This window comes from Embiotoca jacksoni, unplaced genomic scaffold, assembly GCF_022577435.1.
Source record: "Embiotoca jacksoni isolate LCO1_2020_lvr unplaced genomic scaffold, fEmbJac1.0.p SCAF_9, whole genome shotgun sequence".
Taxonomy (NCBI): Eukaryota; Metazoa; Chordata; class Actinopteri; family Embiotocidae; genus Embiotoca; species Embiotoca jacksoni.
This window is the reverse complement of record NW_027185447.1, coordinates 11,908,965-11,922,987: the sequence shown is the minus strand read 5'-3', so window position 1 is coordinate 11,922,987 and position 14,023 is coordinate 11,908,965. Positions and strand designations below refer to the sequence as shown.

The following is a 14,023-nucleotide window of genomic DNA, read 5'->3' as shown; positions in this document are numbered from 1 at the left end:
CACTTGGGTGACAGTGCACCTGTTTAGATAAACCCACCACACTACCATACCTGCTAGTATAGAAGAAAAACTTAAAAATAAGTTCATGAAATCACATTTAGATGTTCTTTTACATTTCAAAAAACAGTTTAAGTTGCTGAAACTTATCTCCTTGGGAGCTGGAATGTGAGTGGGAGGCTGAGAGTGGGATGAAGAGGTGAAATGTTGTAATGTGCAAGTTTATGAGAATAGACTGTATGAGTGAGAAAGAAACGTTTTTGCTGAACAGATAATTGGTCAATTACTGATCATGAGGCCTATTCTAGGCATTTGCAATTGTGGACTGGGGGCCAGTATTTCCTCTTCCAGGGCTATCATTTTATATATTTTATACATAAACAAGAGTTACATATGACAAAATAACTGGCAAAATCTGGTCACGGCATTTATTTTTTTTTATAACAAACTTCAAAGCTCTGCCGATTCCTCTGAGCCTTCATTTGACTGCATCTAACCTTACGAGGGAATGTTTCATTATGCCACTTAAATTCATCATGACGTTCATCACCTTTTCACAGGAGTTTTCTGGGTGGAGTAACAAGATCCTAGACTTCCCCGCAGTGCTCGGTGTGTCATTGTGATGTTATGAGGAGAATGGATACAATGTACTTGTCATTTCTTGAAACTTAAACATAGAACGTCACCCTTGAAGCTGCTTTACTTCCTTATACACACACAGACACAAAGAGAGGGAGAGTTTCACGGGTTCTTGTGTAATGTTTTGGTACCTATTAAAAGACCCACCAAAATCATTATATTTCCATTTTTTTATTATTATCATGCACTTTGGAAAGAATGCCATAAACAAGGAGCATTTACTGTGGATAATAGATAACTTAGTGTTTATTGTGACATTTAGGTTGCATTTTCCGAGGGAAAGACAACCTGACAATAAGAGGAAGAAAGCAGAGTGTGAATCATGAATACAAGCTTTAAATAGATATGTAATGTTGCAGTTTAAAGTGTGGTGGGTGTATGTTGTGGTTGACTGGAACTGCACTAGTAATCACCTCTGACCTATTGGGATTAACAGACTGCAGCAGCCTGCCCTCTGCAGGAAGAAGACAGTAGTGCAGCAATGTGGAAAGCTGCCACCTGAGGACCCAGTGGGCTCTACTGGGTGTGTGCCAGCGCCCCAGCGCCCAGTCCGTACCCGAATCCCTTGGGACCAAAGTTTTTGCCATAACATCCTGTTGGAAACAAAGGTAATGTTTTAAAACTCCACACATTGGTGTCAACATAACACATCCTTCAGACCTGGACCCCGACTGGTGCCTCTGTAGCTAAATAAGCTTTGGTTAGCTCCATTTCAACCTGAACTTTTTCCTCTTTTTGTTTTGTTTTGTTTTATTTTGTTTTATTTTTTTTTTTTACATGTGTTCTCACCATTGTTTAGGTAACAGCTGCACTGCATGCCTTGTGAGAGATGTGTACTTAAATAATATTGTATTTTGTAGCAAAACAAAACAAAACAGCCACCATGTTCTCAATTCAAACACACAAAACTTTACAGGAGTTTTATTGGCATTTGAGCTGCATTTTGTTATATTTTGTCTGCAGGATATTCCTCAGTGTTAGTGGGCCTTCTGCTGTATTCTTGTGTTTATTACAACTCATTTACCCACAGTCACAGGCCACTAATGCAAGTAGCAGCTCATATTCTTACCAAAAGTTTCATCTAAGGCAGATATTGCTTCCAGTCGTTTCACCCCTAAGCTCAAGTTATGCAATTTTAGTGATGACATTAACATTTCATGATGCATCACCCATATAATATCTCTTTCAGACATATGCAGCCTGAGCCTAAAAAAAACAAAAACGTGTGGCACTTATTCAACAGTTTAATTGCAATTAATTAAAGTGTTCCATAGAATATATAGTTTACGTTCTAGGGCTGATATGCTGAAGCAGTTTAGTGGTTGTGAATGGAACCACAGTTGGAGCCCTGTGTCTTGTGTTAGTTACGACAACCAGACATTAACCTGACATGACATTGTCATGTTCAGGATTTTTCTGTGAATGTACAGCTGTGCGGTGTTTGCTGTTCTGTCTTCTCCGGCAGACAGAGAAGTTTTACCTTTGCAGTAGATTTCTCCATCCTTGTCAGCTAGTGTGGTTGACTCAAGGCTCTTCCCACATGTGGCACAGGTGAAACATCCAATTTTATGCCAAGCCTGTAGATAGAAAGAAGATCTATTTTAAAAGGGGTGTATTTGTTTATGCCTGTGTGTGCAAGTGTGTATGTTTTTTTTTTCCCTTACACTCCCAGCTCCAATCACTTTCTCCGCAGCATAGACAGCTTTGCCACAGCGAGGGCACTTGTCTGACCCTCCAAACTTCTGAGCCAGCTTAGATGGGTTTGGGTTGGTGGTGGGACGATGCGAAGCAGGTCTGATGGGGAAACAGGAGAAAAATGTGGATGAAGGGCCTCAAAAATCAAGAAGCATGTGTGTTTCTGTATTACTCACTCTTCGAGTGTAATACCCAGGGACTCTCCTCTGTCTGTGCTGAGGGTCCCTGCTCCCTGGCCATAACCGTAGCCCTTTGGCCCGTACTTCTTGCCGTAGCAGGCCTTGCAGTAGATTTCATCCATATGAACAGCAACAGTTGTGCTGTCCAGGTTCTTCTTACACACCACTGTACAAGACAGACAGACACACACACACACACACACACACACACACACACACTTATGTTATTGTTTTGCATAACATGTTGTTGAGCACATTCATGCACCCTGACCCTTTCCTTTTATGGAACAGTTCTATTGAAGAAAAATGCTCTCATCTGAATTCCATCACAGGAATGTTTGATTACAAAGCAGGAACATAGTTGGTCTAATTTAGTAGGCTTAGTAGGAGTCTGACTCCCTTTTGAGGCTGGATATAATTCGCAACCATAATGCCTCAGTCAGCAATTCAAAAAGTGAATGAAATGGGGGAAAGCCGTCTTTCAATTTTAATTGGCTAACAGTCTGTGGTATTATACCCATAGCTGTCCGCACTCTGTTGTTAATGTTTACAGACTTTCTGCTGGACATGTAGCGAGAAGGAGGAGGCAGTCAACCCGAGACTCAATATCCACAACAAAAAATACTCCACAGATGAAAATGCATTGCAATCATACTTTCACCATCGTTATAGCAGACTGTACTTCACAGCATTTTTCCCCATATATGTATTGTTTACGCTTTTCTTTTAAGACCACCATGAGCAACATTTTACATCAGGTTACAATTATTTGTAGATAAAATGGCAAGTAACAAGTGTCAGAAGTTCACTAGTCTCCACACTAACAATCACAGGAAACAGCAAATGATTAACTCACTGCACAGGAAGCAGGACTTGTGGAAGCTCCGCCCATCACAGAGTACCTCTTCTGCAAAGTAAACGGTCTTCGAACAGCGGCCACACTTGTTTCCTCCTCCTAATGGCATCCTTTAGTAATGCAAGCAACGTGAACACAGACATTGTTATCAGTCTGATGGGAATAACACTTGTGAACTTTTTTATTTTTCCAATTCTTAATTGCCTGTGAGTCTGTATAGATTCCAAACCATAACAAAGAGAAATGTGCCAAACTCAGAAACACTGAGCTACATTTCAGAGAGGAAGACTGATGGTGAAGAAGATGGTGAAGAATGAAAAACTGCAAAGAGACTAAGGGACAAGAGGAAAAAAAATTTGAAGGTCGTTTTTGACCTGTTTCTTTTAAAGGCCTTTAATTAATTTGAGGAAGTGAGACTTCAATAGAACAACAAATGGATCAGTGGACTTATAAATTCCTTCAAGCAAACTCAAATACAATAATTTTTCTTGTAAGAAACCCTGTTAAACATCCATATTTGGCTTCCTATAATTCTGGATTTGTCAAGCCCGAGCCAGAGACTGTAATTTAATTCCAGACAGTTCTCTGTGGTTTCTGTGAAGAAGAAAGCAAGCCAGCACTGGGAAAACAAAAAGCAGAATTCCCTTTTTGTTAAAGGCCAACTGGACGGTGTGGAAGTCATGTGAAAAGTGTGACTTTCTGAAGAGTTTTAAAGTCGGTGGTTGGTGAAAGACTCTGGCACTGCCGGTTTCTACCCAGTGTGTTTCCCAGCACGACCCTCCCTGTCCGTTCTCGCGTTTCCACCTCCACATTCCTGACCGTCTAAACTCACCCACCTCCCTGCCCATGGCTCACACCATCTACTCTCGCTCGACATCACTTGTCCACCCTGCCCCTCTTAGTCTATGTTCTTCAGCCATGAAGTACTGTATGTTCAATAAGAAGCTGGGTCTGCAGCAAATTCAGCTCTTTTTTTTCTTCTAGTGGTCACAGGGTGGAGCTGTGCCCGCAGAGCAGAGGATAAAAGTTGCTAGGCCATTTCCTATCACCCCTGAACACATTTCCTGTCTTTTTTTTATTTATTTTTTTATTTTTTTATTTTTTTTTTTAAAGCAAATTGAAATAGATTCATCTTGATCTTGTAACTCACCCAGACAAACCGGCCAATACCACAGTGTGTCTCTCTCTCTATATTAATTTAAAAATGAAAATATAACACCCGCAAATGAAACGCAATTTATTGACTGCTGTTAACAGAATGGCACTTGAAGTGAACATGAGCTCATTTTATGATATTGAATCATAGGTCAGAGTTAAGTAGGATTGGTTTGTGTCTGGCTGCTGCTGTGCCTTTCCGTCGTTGTAAGCACAGACTGTTTCAATCTAATTTTGGAGGGTTTGTTAAAAGCCAGACAGTAATGGGAATAAGTGACTGTGAAGAAGAATTCATGCAGTTTTCTTAGCATATTTTCTGGGTTGTAAATGGGATTCTATGTGAATGATAGATTCAATATATAGATTAGTGTTCAGTATAAATTATTTATACGACTCTTAAGAGTTTAACACAAATTTGTCAGGATTTTCATATAGTATTAAGGTGTTTTTGTAGCTTATCCTTCACATACCATATACAAATGTTGTTAATTAATCAGTTTGTTGTTCTCGCTCGATCATCACTGATTTCTGTCTTTTCTTTTTTAATTATGTTGTAGTTGTAGGTTCAGGGTCAGTCATAGAAATCACAAACTGACAGGAAGCAAAGCCACAGAAGGCGAAAGTGAGAAAGGTGAAGTTGAGTACAGGATGTGAAACGTGAAAGAAAGTCAAAGTTCGAAATGTTTCGCAGGAGAATATTCATATTAACAACCACACAGGCAGCAGCTAGTAATTTGGGGGTTTTGTCATGTAAAGTTTTGTGTATTTAATAGTCGTCACTCCATGCCAGTAAAAACAGAAATGTCAGGAATGGTCTTGTATCTGGCAGCGATAGAAAAGTAGCATTTGAGAGCTTTCCAGCAGCTCAGCTAGGAAAATATGACTTGAAGTGGTAAGTCAGAGGTTTCAAATAACTTTTTAACCCTTTTGTGTCATTTTAAAGGAATATGAGACAATGAGTGAAGAGCAGAAGAAGAGGTTTAAAGCTTGGACATGAGATGAGTGTCAGGATGCAAAATGACTCCAGCTCCGGGATCGAGCATAATAAGGTGAGGAAAGAACAGGTGAAGAATTTGGAATTTGGTCAATATTTATTCCGATTTGTACAGATGAGGGCAGCTTTGGCTTGTTATGACGACATCATCAGTCATGTCCATGGCAAGATTGGCAGGACTGATGATTGGCAGCCATCAGTATGACCATAGATGCAAATACATAGAGAAGTGAGAGAATGGGATTCTCTTACAGGCTAAATGTTTTTTTTTTTTCCATTAAAAAGTGTGCAAATTATTAGTATTGTTAAGATGAAATGTGGTGCATGTTGATAGTGGTGGCACTGCAAACTTAGACATGTAGGAACACAGACGATTATAGAAGAATTCTTTTGTAAAAAAGAGCGAGGGAAAGGTAAGGCGTGTAAACTACAAATCAGGAAGTGTGTTTATGAATCTGATGTGACAGCATGAGACATCTGCATGATTCTGACAGATTATTATCAGTACGAGTTTCAGTAGGAGTTTACTATTCTATAGTTTATGTTGGACATTAGTATTCCACATTATGTTACTATTGTACTGCTCACTCCCTTTCACTCTGTCATCTCTAAATCCACCTGCGGAGGAAAATCATGCATCGGCAGATTAGATGTCTGAAACAAACAAAAAAGCAGGAAGTAGTCATTGATATATTAATATTACTTGCCTGCAGTTAGGTAGGTGCTGTCTGCTGGTCGGTGATGATGGGCACGGTGAAGTTTGACTCCCAGAGCAGAGTAGTGTTTGTATGTTCAGGAAACCCGCAGTCCAAAGTTAGATGGAGTAACTTTGCTTTTATTCTGCAAGAGAAAAGTAGGTCCTCGTCCAAATCTGAATTGTATTACTTTATATTGGTCGTTCCAGTGACACAACAGTCGAGCAGAGTGTTGGTATTTGCCCCCGTGCTCTTACATTGTTCCAGATGTGCTGATAGGGAGGAGCTTCTGTTCTGGAAACTTATTGCATGTTGAGCAACAGGGGAGTTTCTGACTGACTTGCGAAGTGTGAGAGAGAGAGAGGGGGGGGGGGGGGGGGGGAGGGAACTTGGATTGGAAAGCTGTCTATCGTCTTGAACAGTAGAGATATTAGAGGTACAAAAAGTATGCCTCTCTATTTTAACTTTTTCTCTGTGGTTGTACAGTAGTTCTTACTTTACAACTCTCACTCATTAAAACTTGCACAAAGCCTGACCTTCATGCTAACAGAGACATTTACAGGACAGTCAACATCAGTCAACCCTGCTAAACGGTGTGAACTTTACATTGTTGATACAGTTTTATAGTGTTAAAATTCAGATTACAATTAAAAGGAAGATATTATTTTACTTATATTACCGAGACATATTTCTGGTCTCCTCCCAGATTTCTTTAAGCAGCATAGTTGATGAAAGTTTACAATGTGATAACCTTATAACTGACTGTATTTACAATTATCTTGAATGGCCCTGGTTATGTTTTCTGTTCCTTTGACAATGGCATTTTTTTTTCTTTATATTTTGAGCCAGTAAATTCGTCATGCTGTTTAACTCTGTTCAGTTGGTAGTCTTCAATCGATAAACAATTTGAAGAGTCAAATAGGACATTAGCTGTGTTTTTCCTCCTTATGCAGTAAATAGGATGCAATTTCAAAGCTTTATTACCATATCACGGAATGACCTTTAGGAACAGGCTGTTAAAGGTCACTCAAATATGCTTAATGGATGAGAAGGAATTGATAGAAATAAACGAGAGCTACTTGCCAATGCATAAAAAGAAGAGCAGATCATGAGTATCCAGCTCCACAAGGATTTACCTCGGCCGCCATCATGTGGCCATTGTGAGCATTTAACAGTCCTACAAAAGCTAGCAAACATTAATTCTTTGTGCATTAACAATTTTTTTTTATTTTTTTTTTTTTTAGTTATTCATTTGGTCTTTAAATGACATGAAGTAGGAAATAGGGTTTCCAAGAGTCAATGAAGACATTTTCAGAGGTCTTGTTTTATTCATTTGTATTTTATTTAAAGTCGAAGTCTTCTTCTTCTTGACTCAATTTAACTTGACTCTTACAAATGTCTTTGTAAGGTTTCTGGATTACATTACATTACATTTCATTTAGCTGACGCTTTTATCCAAAGCGACTTACAATAAGTACATTTCAACCATGAGGGTGCAAAATCCAGAACAACAAGAATCAAGAAAATACAATTTCTTCAAGAAAGCCAAACCTCAAAGTGCTAAAAGTAAGTGCCATCATAAGTGCTACTAAAGTTCTCCTATTCAAGGTAAAGTCGGAAGAGCTGTGTTTTTAGTTTCTGGATATCAGTAACATGCAGAAAAAAATTACAGTGACAGTCTGCATGTTCAGTTTTAAAGTGTGTCCAGTACAAGAGGAAGGACGTTATTGGGCAGAAATTATTAGTTGATTAAATGATTAGCTTATCAGCAGAGAAATAAATTCAGCAGTTCTTTGGAGTGTTTTTTTGTTTTTGAAATATTTGCCTTTTCATGCCTATTCTGTGAATACGGGGAGTTTCTGTTTGTATTTTTAAAACTATTTTAAACCTAATATATTCAGACACAACATTCAACAGTAACAGCAAAGTCATAACCAAATCAACAATGAAAGTTGACATTGTTGTTTGGATGGTTTTAAACAATTGTCTTCTAATAGAATTATATGTTAGGTTGATGGGTGTTCTATAATTTCCATATTTTTATGGATTAATGAAATTAAATTTAAACAAGCAAAAGCAAGAATTGCTATTCAATTCAGAAAAAGACAAGTAATCAAAGATGGGTTTACTATACACATTTTAACGGTCAAACACACACAATTTCTTCACATTCAGTCTACAGACATTTAAAGAGAATATTATTCCAATTCAGCAAAGGCCAAAATCAACATAATGATGTGATGTGCATGCGAGCAAATCCTGATGAAATGTTTTGTATTTCTGTGTAATGCCTCGGCAGTCTCAGCTTCTCAAAACAAGTTAGAGCTGTGGAAAGTTTGGCCTCTACTATTTCAACCTTCATCTCTGTGGCTGGCACCTCCCACCCTATCCAGAACTTTATGAGGCTCTTCAGCTCGGCTGGAGACACTGTGTTGAAATAGCAGCAGATCAGCACGTGCACCCAAGAGACTTAATGATATATCACAGCAAAAATAGGGATACATACCATTTTGGATACGTGTTTTCAAGTAGCCAGACACTCGACATCAGACTCATCGTCGTCTTCTACTTTGTAGCTCTCAAAGATGATAGTTACAGATGAAGGCAATATGATGCAATCCAAGATCATCTGAAATCAAATGTATTTAAAACAAACAATACTCATCCTGTGTTTTTATGTTGGTGAAAGAGTCAGAACTCATTCACAAAATCATCTTTATTTGACTGGTGTATTGAAAGCAAGGAAGCCCTGTTTAAAGTTAATGTGAAGGAGAAGGATTTTGGTATGCATATGGATCCTCAAATTTACTGATTTTGATATTGGAAACATTAAAAAAATGTAGGCAATTCTGTTAGTCACTTTAACAAATCAGGGACCGTCCCTCCAAAGAGCAGTTATCAGTGATTAAATTCTTGGTAAAAACCTTTTTCCTTTATTTATACAAAAGTTAGTATTTTTTGTAAGAACAATAATAGGGATATTTTGAAGAAACCATTTCTGAATAAGGGCCAGGTTGTTGCATTTGATACGTGTTATTATTTAGCTACCTGCAGTGTGACTTGTGCGTCTGACTCCCCGGGAAACAGGACTGGGATTACATCTCTCCTGTGAATGAGGAGTGGCCACAGTCCAGTCTCTTGTAAGCCTTTTCGGAACTGATTGATTTGATGCCTTGTTTGTTGGACAACCTGCAATACAACAGACATAGCATACGGTGCACAAAATGAATCAAATTCAAATGAATGGGTCTTCTCTTTACTCCCATAAAATGGACGTTAATAAGTTTAATGTAGTTGTATGTTTAGAGCACGTTCTCTGACCTCATCACAGTTCATGGATGTTCATAAACAGTTATTAAATGTCTTTAAGCTACTTTACAATACCAAAATGAGCTCTTAGTCTTAACCGAGGGAGGAGACTTGGAAAGTTTAAAAACAGAGATGACTGACAGACTTCAAATGATTGGCAATTGGATGATGAAGGTGTATATGTTAGAAGTGTAAACTAATGTTGGCAGATTCTGTTGTTGATGCTCAAACTGACAAACTGAAAAACAACCAAGTTCCTGTTTGTTGGAGTAGCGTTGCTTATTTTCACAACTTTGACACAGCTTTTTGCTGCACTCCATTTTCTTTCTGACAAGTAGATGTTAATGCCATTATTATCGATGATAATAAATCCAAGTAGCTACAGTGAGATGAACAAACCCTTTATCACAAATATTTAAACAGCGTTGTCTCTTTAAATAATGGTATGCTAAAAATAATGATCTGAGAATGCTCTTTAAGAGATGTGGATAAATTATATACTGCATAGTAACAAGCACTAGTGTGTGGAAAGTAACACGAGTTGTAAAGCTTAAATAGAGTAAATAGAAGCGCTGAGACTTTACAGCATGCAAGAGGAGCTTTTCAGACAGCGATATCCTGTTGGTGGCATTTGGTGCTGGCAGATTGCACGACAGGCAGAGCTGATAGATGGAGTCAGATTCTTTTAATTCACCTTCTCCATCAAGCTGGAATAAAACAGAATGGAAAAAAGACAGTTCATTCATGCATCATGCATAGAATAAATTAGATTGATTGCCATTTTATGATTCCAGGGCGTCAAGTGACAGACAGGACCAAAATTAATTTCTTGTTGTGTACTGCCATCAGTTCAACTCGGCTCTCGCCGTTTTCACAGCATCACGGATGTCGAGGTCGGGGCAGTCATGCATTGTCACAGGTGTAGTCTCCATCAAACCCCCAAATAAAATGTGAATAATAGCTGGGCTGAATCCTGGGAAACTCGGGGCATGATGCAAGAAGGCATGCCTGCTACAGTGAACATGTTTTTGTTGAGCAACTCATGAGAAACTGAGTGGGTGAGGTGATCAGGCTCCCCTTTGGAGACTTTGGTTATTGCAACACTTCCTTGCAACAGTGATAGAGTGAAGGGTGAGGAGAAGATTTTGAGCACAAGGTTAATGACTAAACAAATAAATCAGAGTGTGAAGAACATTACCTTTGAACAGAGTATTGTCAGTTTACATTGTATAGATTTGATACTTTAATAATTTGCTACTAAAAACTATTTTTCTTTTCCTTTTTTTGTTATATTAGACCTGATATTATCTGCAATTTCAATTTTTTATTTTCCTGTTTTTCCAAGCATCAAAAGTTGAAAATATCTTTCTTTTTTTTTGTCAGATTATCCATTTCAATATAAAGATTGAGGGAAATTTGATTTTTAATTAATTATCATGATCCAGTTCTCCAGATAAAATGAAATAATTGTATGAACAGACGATACATAGACAACCAACCTTTATGTTTCTTATGAAGTGATGAATAACATAACAGTGATCAATTAACATTACTTGCCTTATTACTGCTTGTAGTGCTTGCACTCTGACAGTAAATATCAGAAGAAATAAAAGAAGACCTTCATTATTATATTTTACAGTTCATTATTTACTTGGAGAATACATATTTTTTTTATTTTTGGTGTAACTTGTAAAAAAAACTATTTGTACTGTATTTTTAGCAGATCTTAGTCCCATAATAGCATTATTAGCCCTTCTGCCCATGGGATTGACTGCTTTTCTAATGTTAGACCTGTTTGATCTTCAGTTTAATTCGCTTCATCTCAAACTGCAGTGTAGGACGAGACACTTTGATGCCATCTAGTGGTCACACTGTCCATACTGTAGAGGGAAAACTCAGGATGCGGACATGCTTTGGATGGATGGAGTACAAATACACTGTCACAGAGAACTTGCAGCTTCCTCTAAACTGCATGTTCTGCTGTCAGTCAATACCACTGGTTCCTCTGTTTTTGTGTTTTTCCCCCTTATTTAATTTTACTCATCTCAGTCAAGCTACACATCTGAGGCCCCATGTTTCAGACAGTCAACATGTTAGAGAGTACCCCCCCCACCCCCCACCCCCCATCGCTCCATATGCCCCTCTGGGCGATAGTGACACAAGTGTCCCATTGTCACAACAGCGTCTGTCAGGGTCTGTCTCTCAGGGGGAGGACGTGCCTTGGGGGGACATCAGAAGATTAGCTATGACATTAACCCCCATAGCCCCTCAACACACACACACACACACACACACACACACACACACACACACACACACACACACACACACACACTCCATGCAAACGCTTGCACACTCTTACCCACAATCCTCTGTTACAAGTCACTTCCCGTTTTTATGAGACCGTGAGACAAAGCAACAGATCATGAGTGTGTTTTTTTTTAGCTTGCGGCTGACTTTACAGTGTTGCGGGAGTTTCCCACTTATTAAGTCTGTGTTGGGAGCTTATGAAGCAGAGGCGTAACCTTGGCGTTAATGTGAGTACTTGAAGGTGAGCGATGAAGTGATTGCGGTCCACAGCATGAAGGACATACTGTATATGTGTGGGGGGGGAGGAGGTAGGGGGTTATGTGTACAGTATGCATGTGGTCTGTATGCGTTGGGGGAGGTGCATTGTAGCCAACATACTGTGTTCTAATAGCATCTATCAATTTATCATGTTTAGTTGACCAGTTCATGCATTTATTTGCATAATGCAGCTTCACCACACACGGTTTCTGTTATTTATGTATCTCTACAGCAGAGACTTGCATACCATGCCAGTGTCTGATCAATATGTGATCAGCCAGAGAGCTTTCAGACTGCACTTTACTGCACGACCAAGACTGTAAGGAACCACGCAGACAGTTCAGTTTAATGATGATACAACTCGCACGCAGTAAGAAAATAAAAACAAGATTCTCAGAAAAAGTCTTTTCAACATTAATTGAAGCTTATTAATGCACAGTTTAAAAAGCGGTCATTACAGACATATTTAAGGGTCCAATCCTGCTGTGTATCACGGTCTTCATTATATATGCAGCACTGTCCCTCATGTCAGTGTGCCAGAGCAGCAGAAATATGAGAAGAGAGAAAAATCCAGAGACATGGAAACACAGCAAGAGATAGAGATAGAGAAATGGGGCAGAGGAGAGAACAGTGACTGAAAAGCACCAAAAATAACAAAATAGCTCCAAGAAAAATCATAAAATAATGAGGCTTCTTTTTGTTAAACTCATAAAGCAAAGAAACTGTAGGTACAAACAGGGAAATGTTGCCCAGTTTACCAAATAACAAATATAACAAAAAAAGAAAAAAAAATGTGGGGGTTTAAATAGTTATCACATAAATTAAATGTCAACCTCATCTCTAAGACACCCTGGTGTTGTAGCTTCTCACTGCAGTTCATAAATGGAATCAGATATTTCGAGTGCCCTGGCTACACGTGCTGAGTTTTTTTTTTTTTTTGTATTGCCTGTGGTTTATGAGGATGAATTGACAGTTTGGAGAAGCTGAGTTCAAGGTCACATCTGGGATGATTATTGTTACTCTCAATTTGTCTGTCAATAGAAGGTTTACGGTGTATATGCTGATTCCTCCATCACACCTCCTCCTCCTGTGTCCAGCTTCTCTCCTCTTTTATTTCTACTCTCTATCTCATTCTGTCTCCTCTTCCCTTTTCATTAGCAGTGTGGGACAAATTAGAGGAGTGGTGGATGAGCTGGTCCTCCTTCAGGATGCTGGCTCATTCAGGCTTGCACACTGCTGCAGACACAGATATAGACAACAAATGCATATGTGTGATTATGTGTACACACAGTGGCAAGTGTCATGCACATTTTAATTTGTCGTCAGCCGACCTGTCATTAACAGTGTTTTTTTTTCTGGTCTTTTTTGTTTTTGTTTTGCTTCTGGCTTTCTTTGACCACCAATTAGATCTCGAAAGCCAGATGACAGGTTTGGGCTTTTCACATTTGTGGCTACATCTGCTTAATTGCTATGTATTACTCACACTGTAGAAGCAGTATACACACACACACACACACACACACACACACACACACACACACAGCTAATGGACCAGCCTGTCTTTGCTAGCTGGGCTTATATTTCACCAGAGAGTGGGAGGGAGGACAGCCAACAGGTCCATTACTGAGGGAGACATGGGGATTGTGATGAGGGGAGGAAAAAAAGAAAGAGAGAGGCGGGGACACGGCTGCGGGCGTACTGCGGCAGCAGCAGAGCGGCATGACGTGATAGAGGAGTGAAATGACACACACACGCACACACACACACACACACACACACACACACACACACACACACACACACACACACACACACACACACACACACACACACACACACACACACACAATACACATGCTGGCAGCTCAGAGGCCAGCCAGGCAAATGTAGACAGAAGCAACGGCAGTGATTGAGCCAGACACACTCAGTAGCATAC

The 14,023-nt window shown here is 39.2% G+C and overlaps 1 protein-coding gene across 1 annotated transcript; it reads right to left on the bottom strand.

The window, feature by feature from the left end:
- Positions 1-806: 806 nt before the first annotated feature.
- On the bottom strand, positions 807-6,469 carry csrp1a (cysteine and glycine-rich protein 1a). The gene is made up of 6 exons (XM_069140704.1): positions 6,223-6,469; positions 3,367-3,476; positions 2,508-2,676; positions 2,301-2,430; positions 2,117-2,213; positions 807-1,229 (listed from the first exon to the last, which is right to left on the bottom strand). Exons 2-6 carry the CDS (start codon positions 3,473-3,475, stop codon positions 1,153-1,155), a joined length of 582 nt encoding a protein of 193 aa, XP_068996805.1. The 5' UTR covers position 3,476; positions 6,223-6,469; the 3' UTR covers positions 807-1,152.
- Between the last annotated feature and the right edge of the window lie 7,554 nt (positions 6,470-14,023).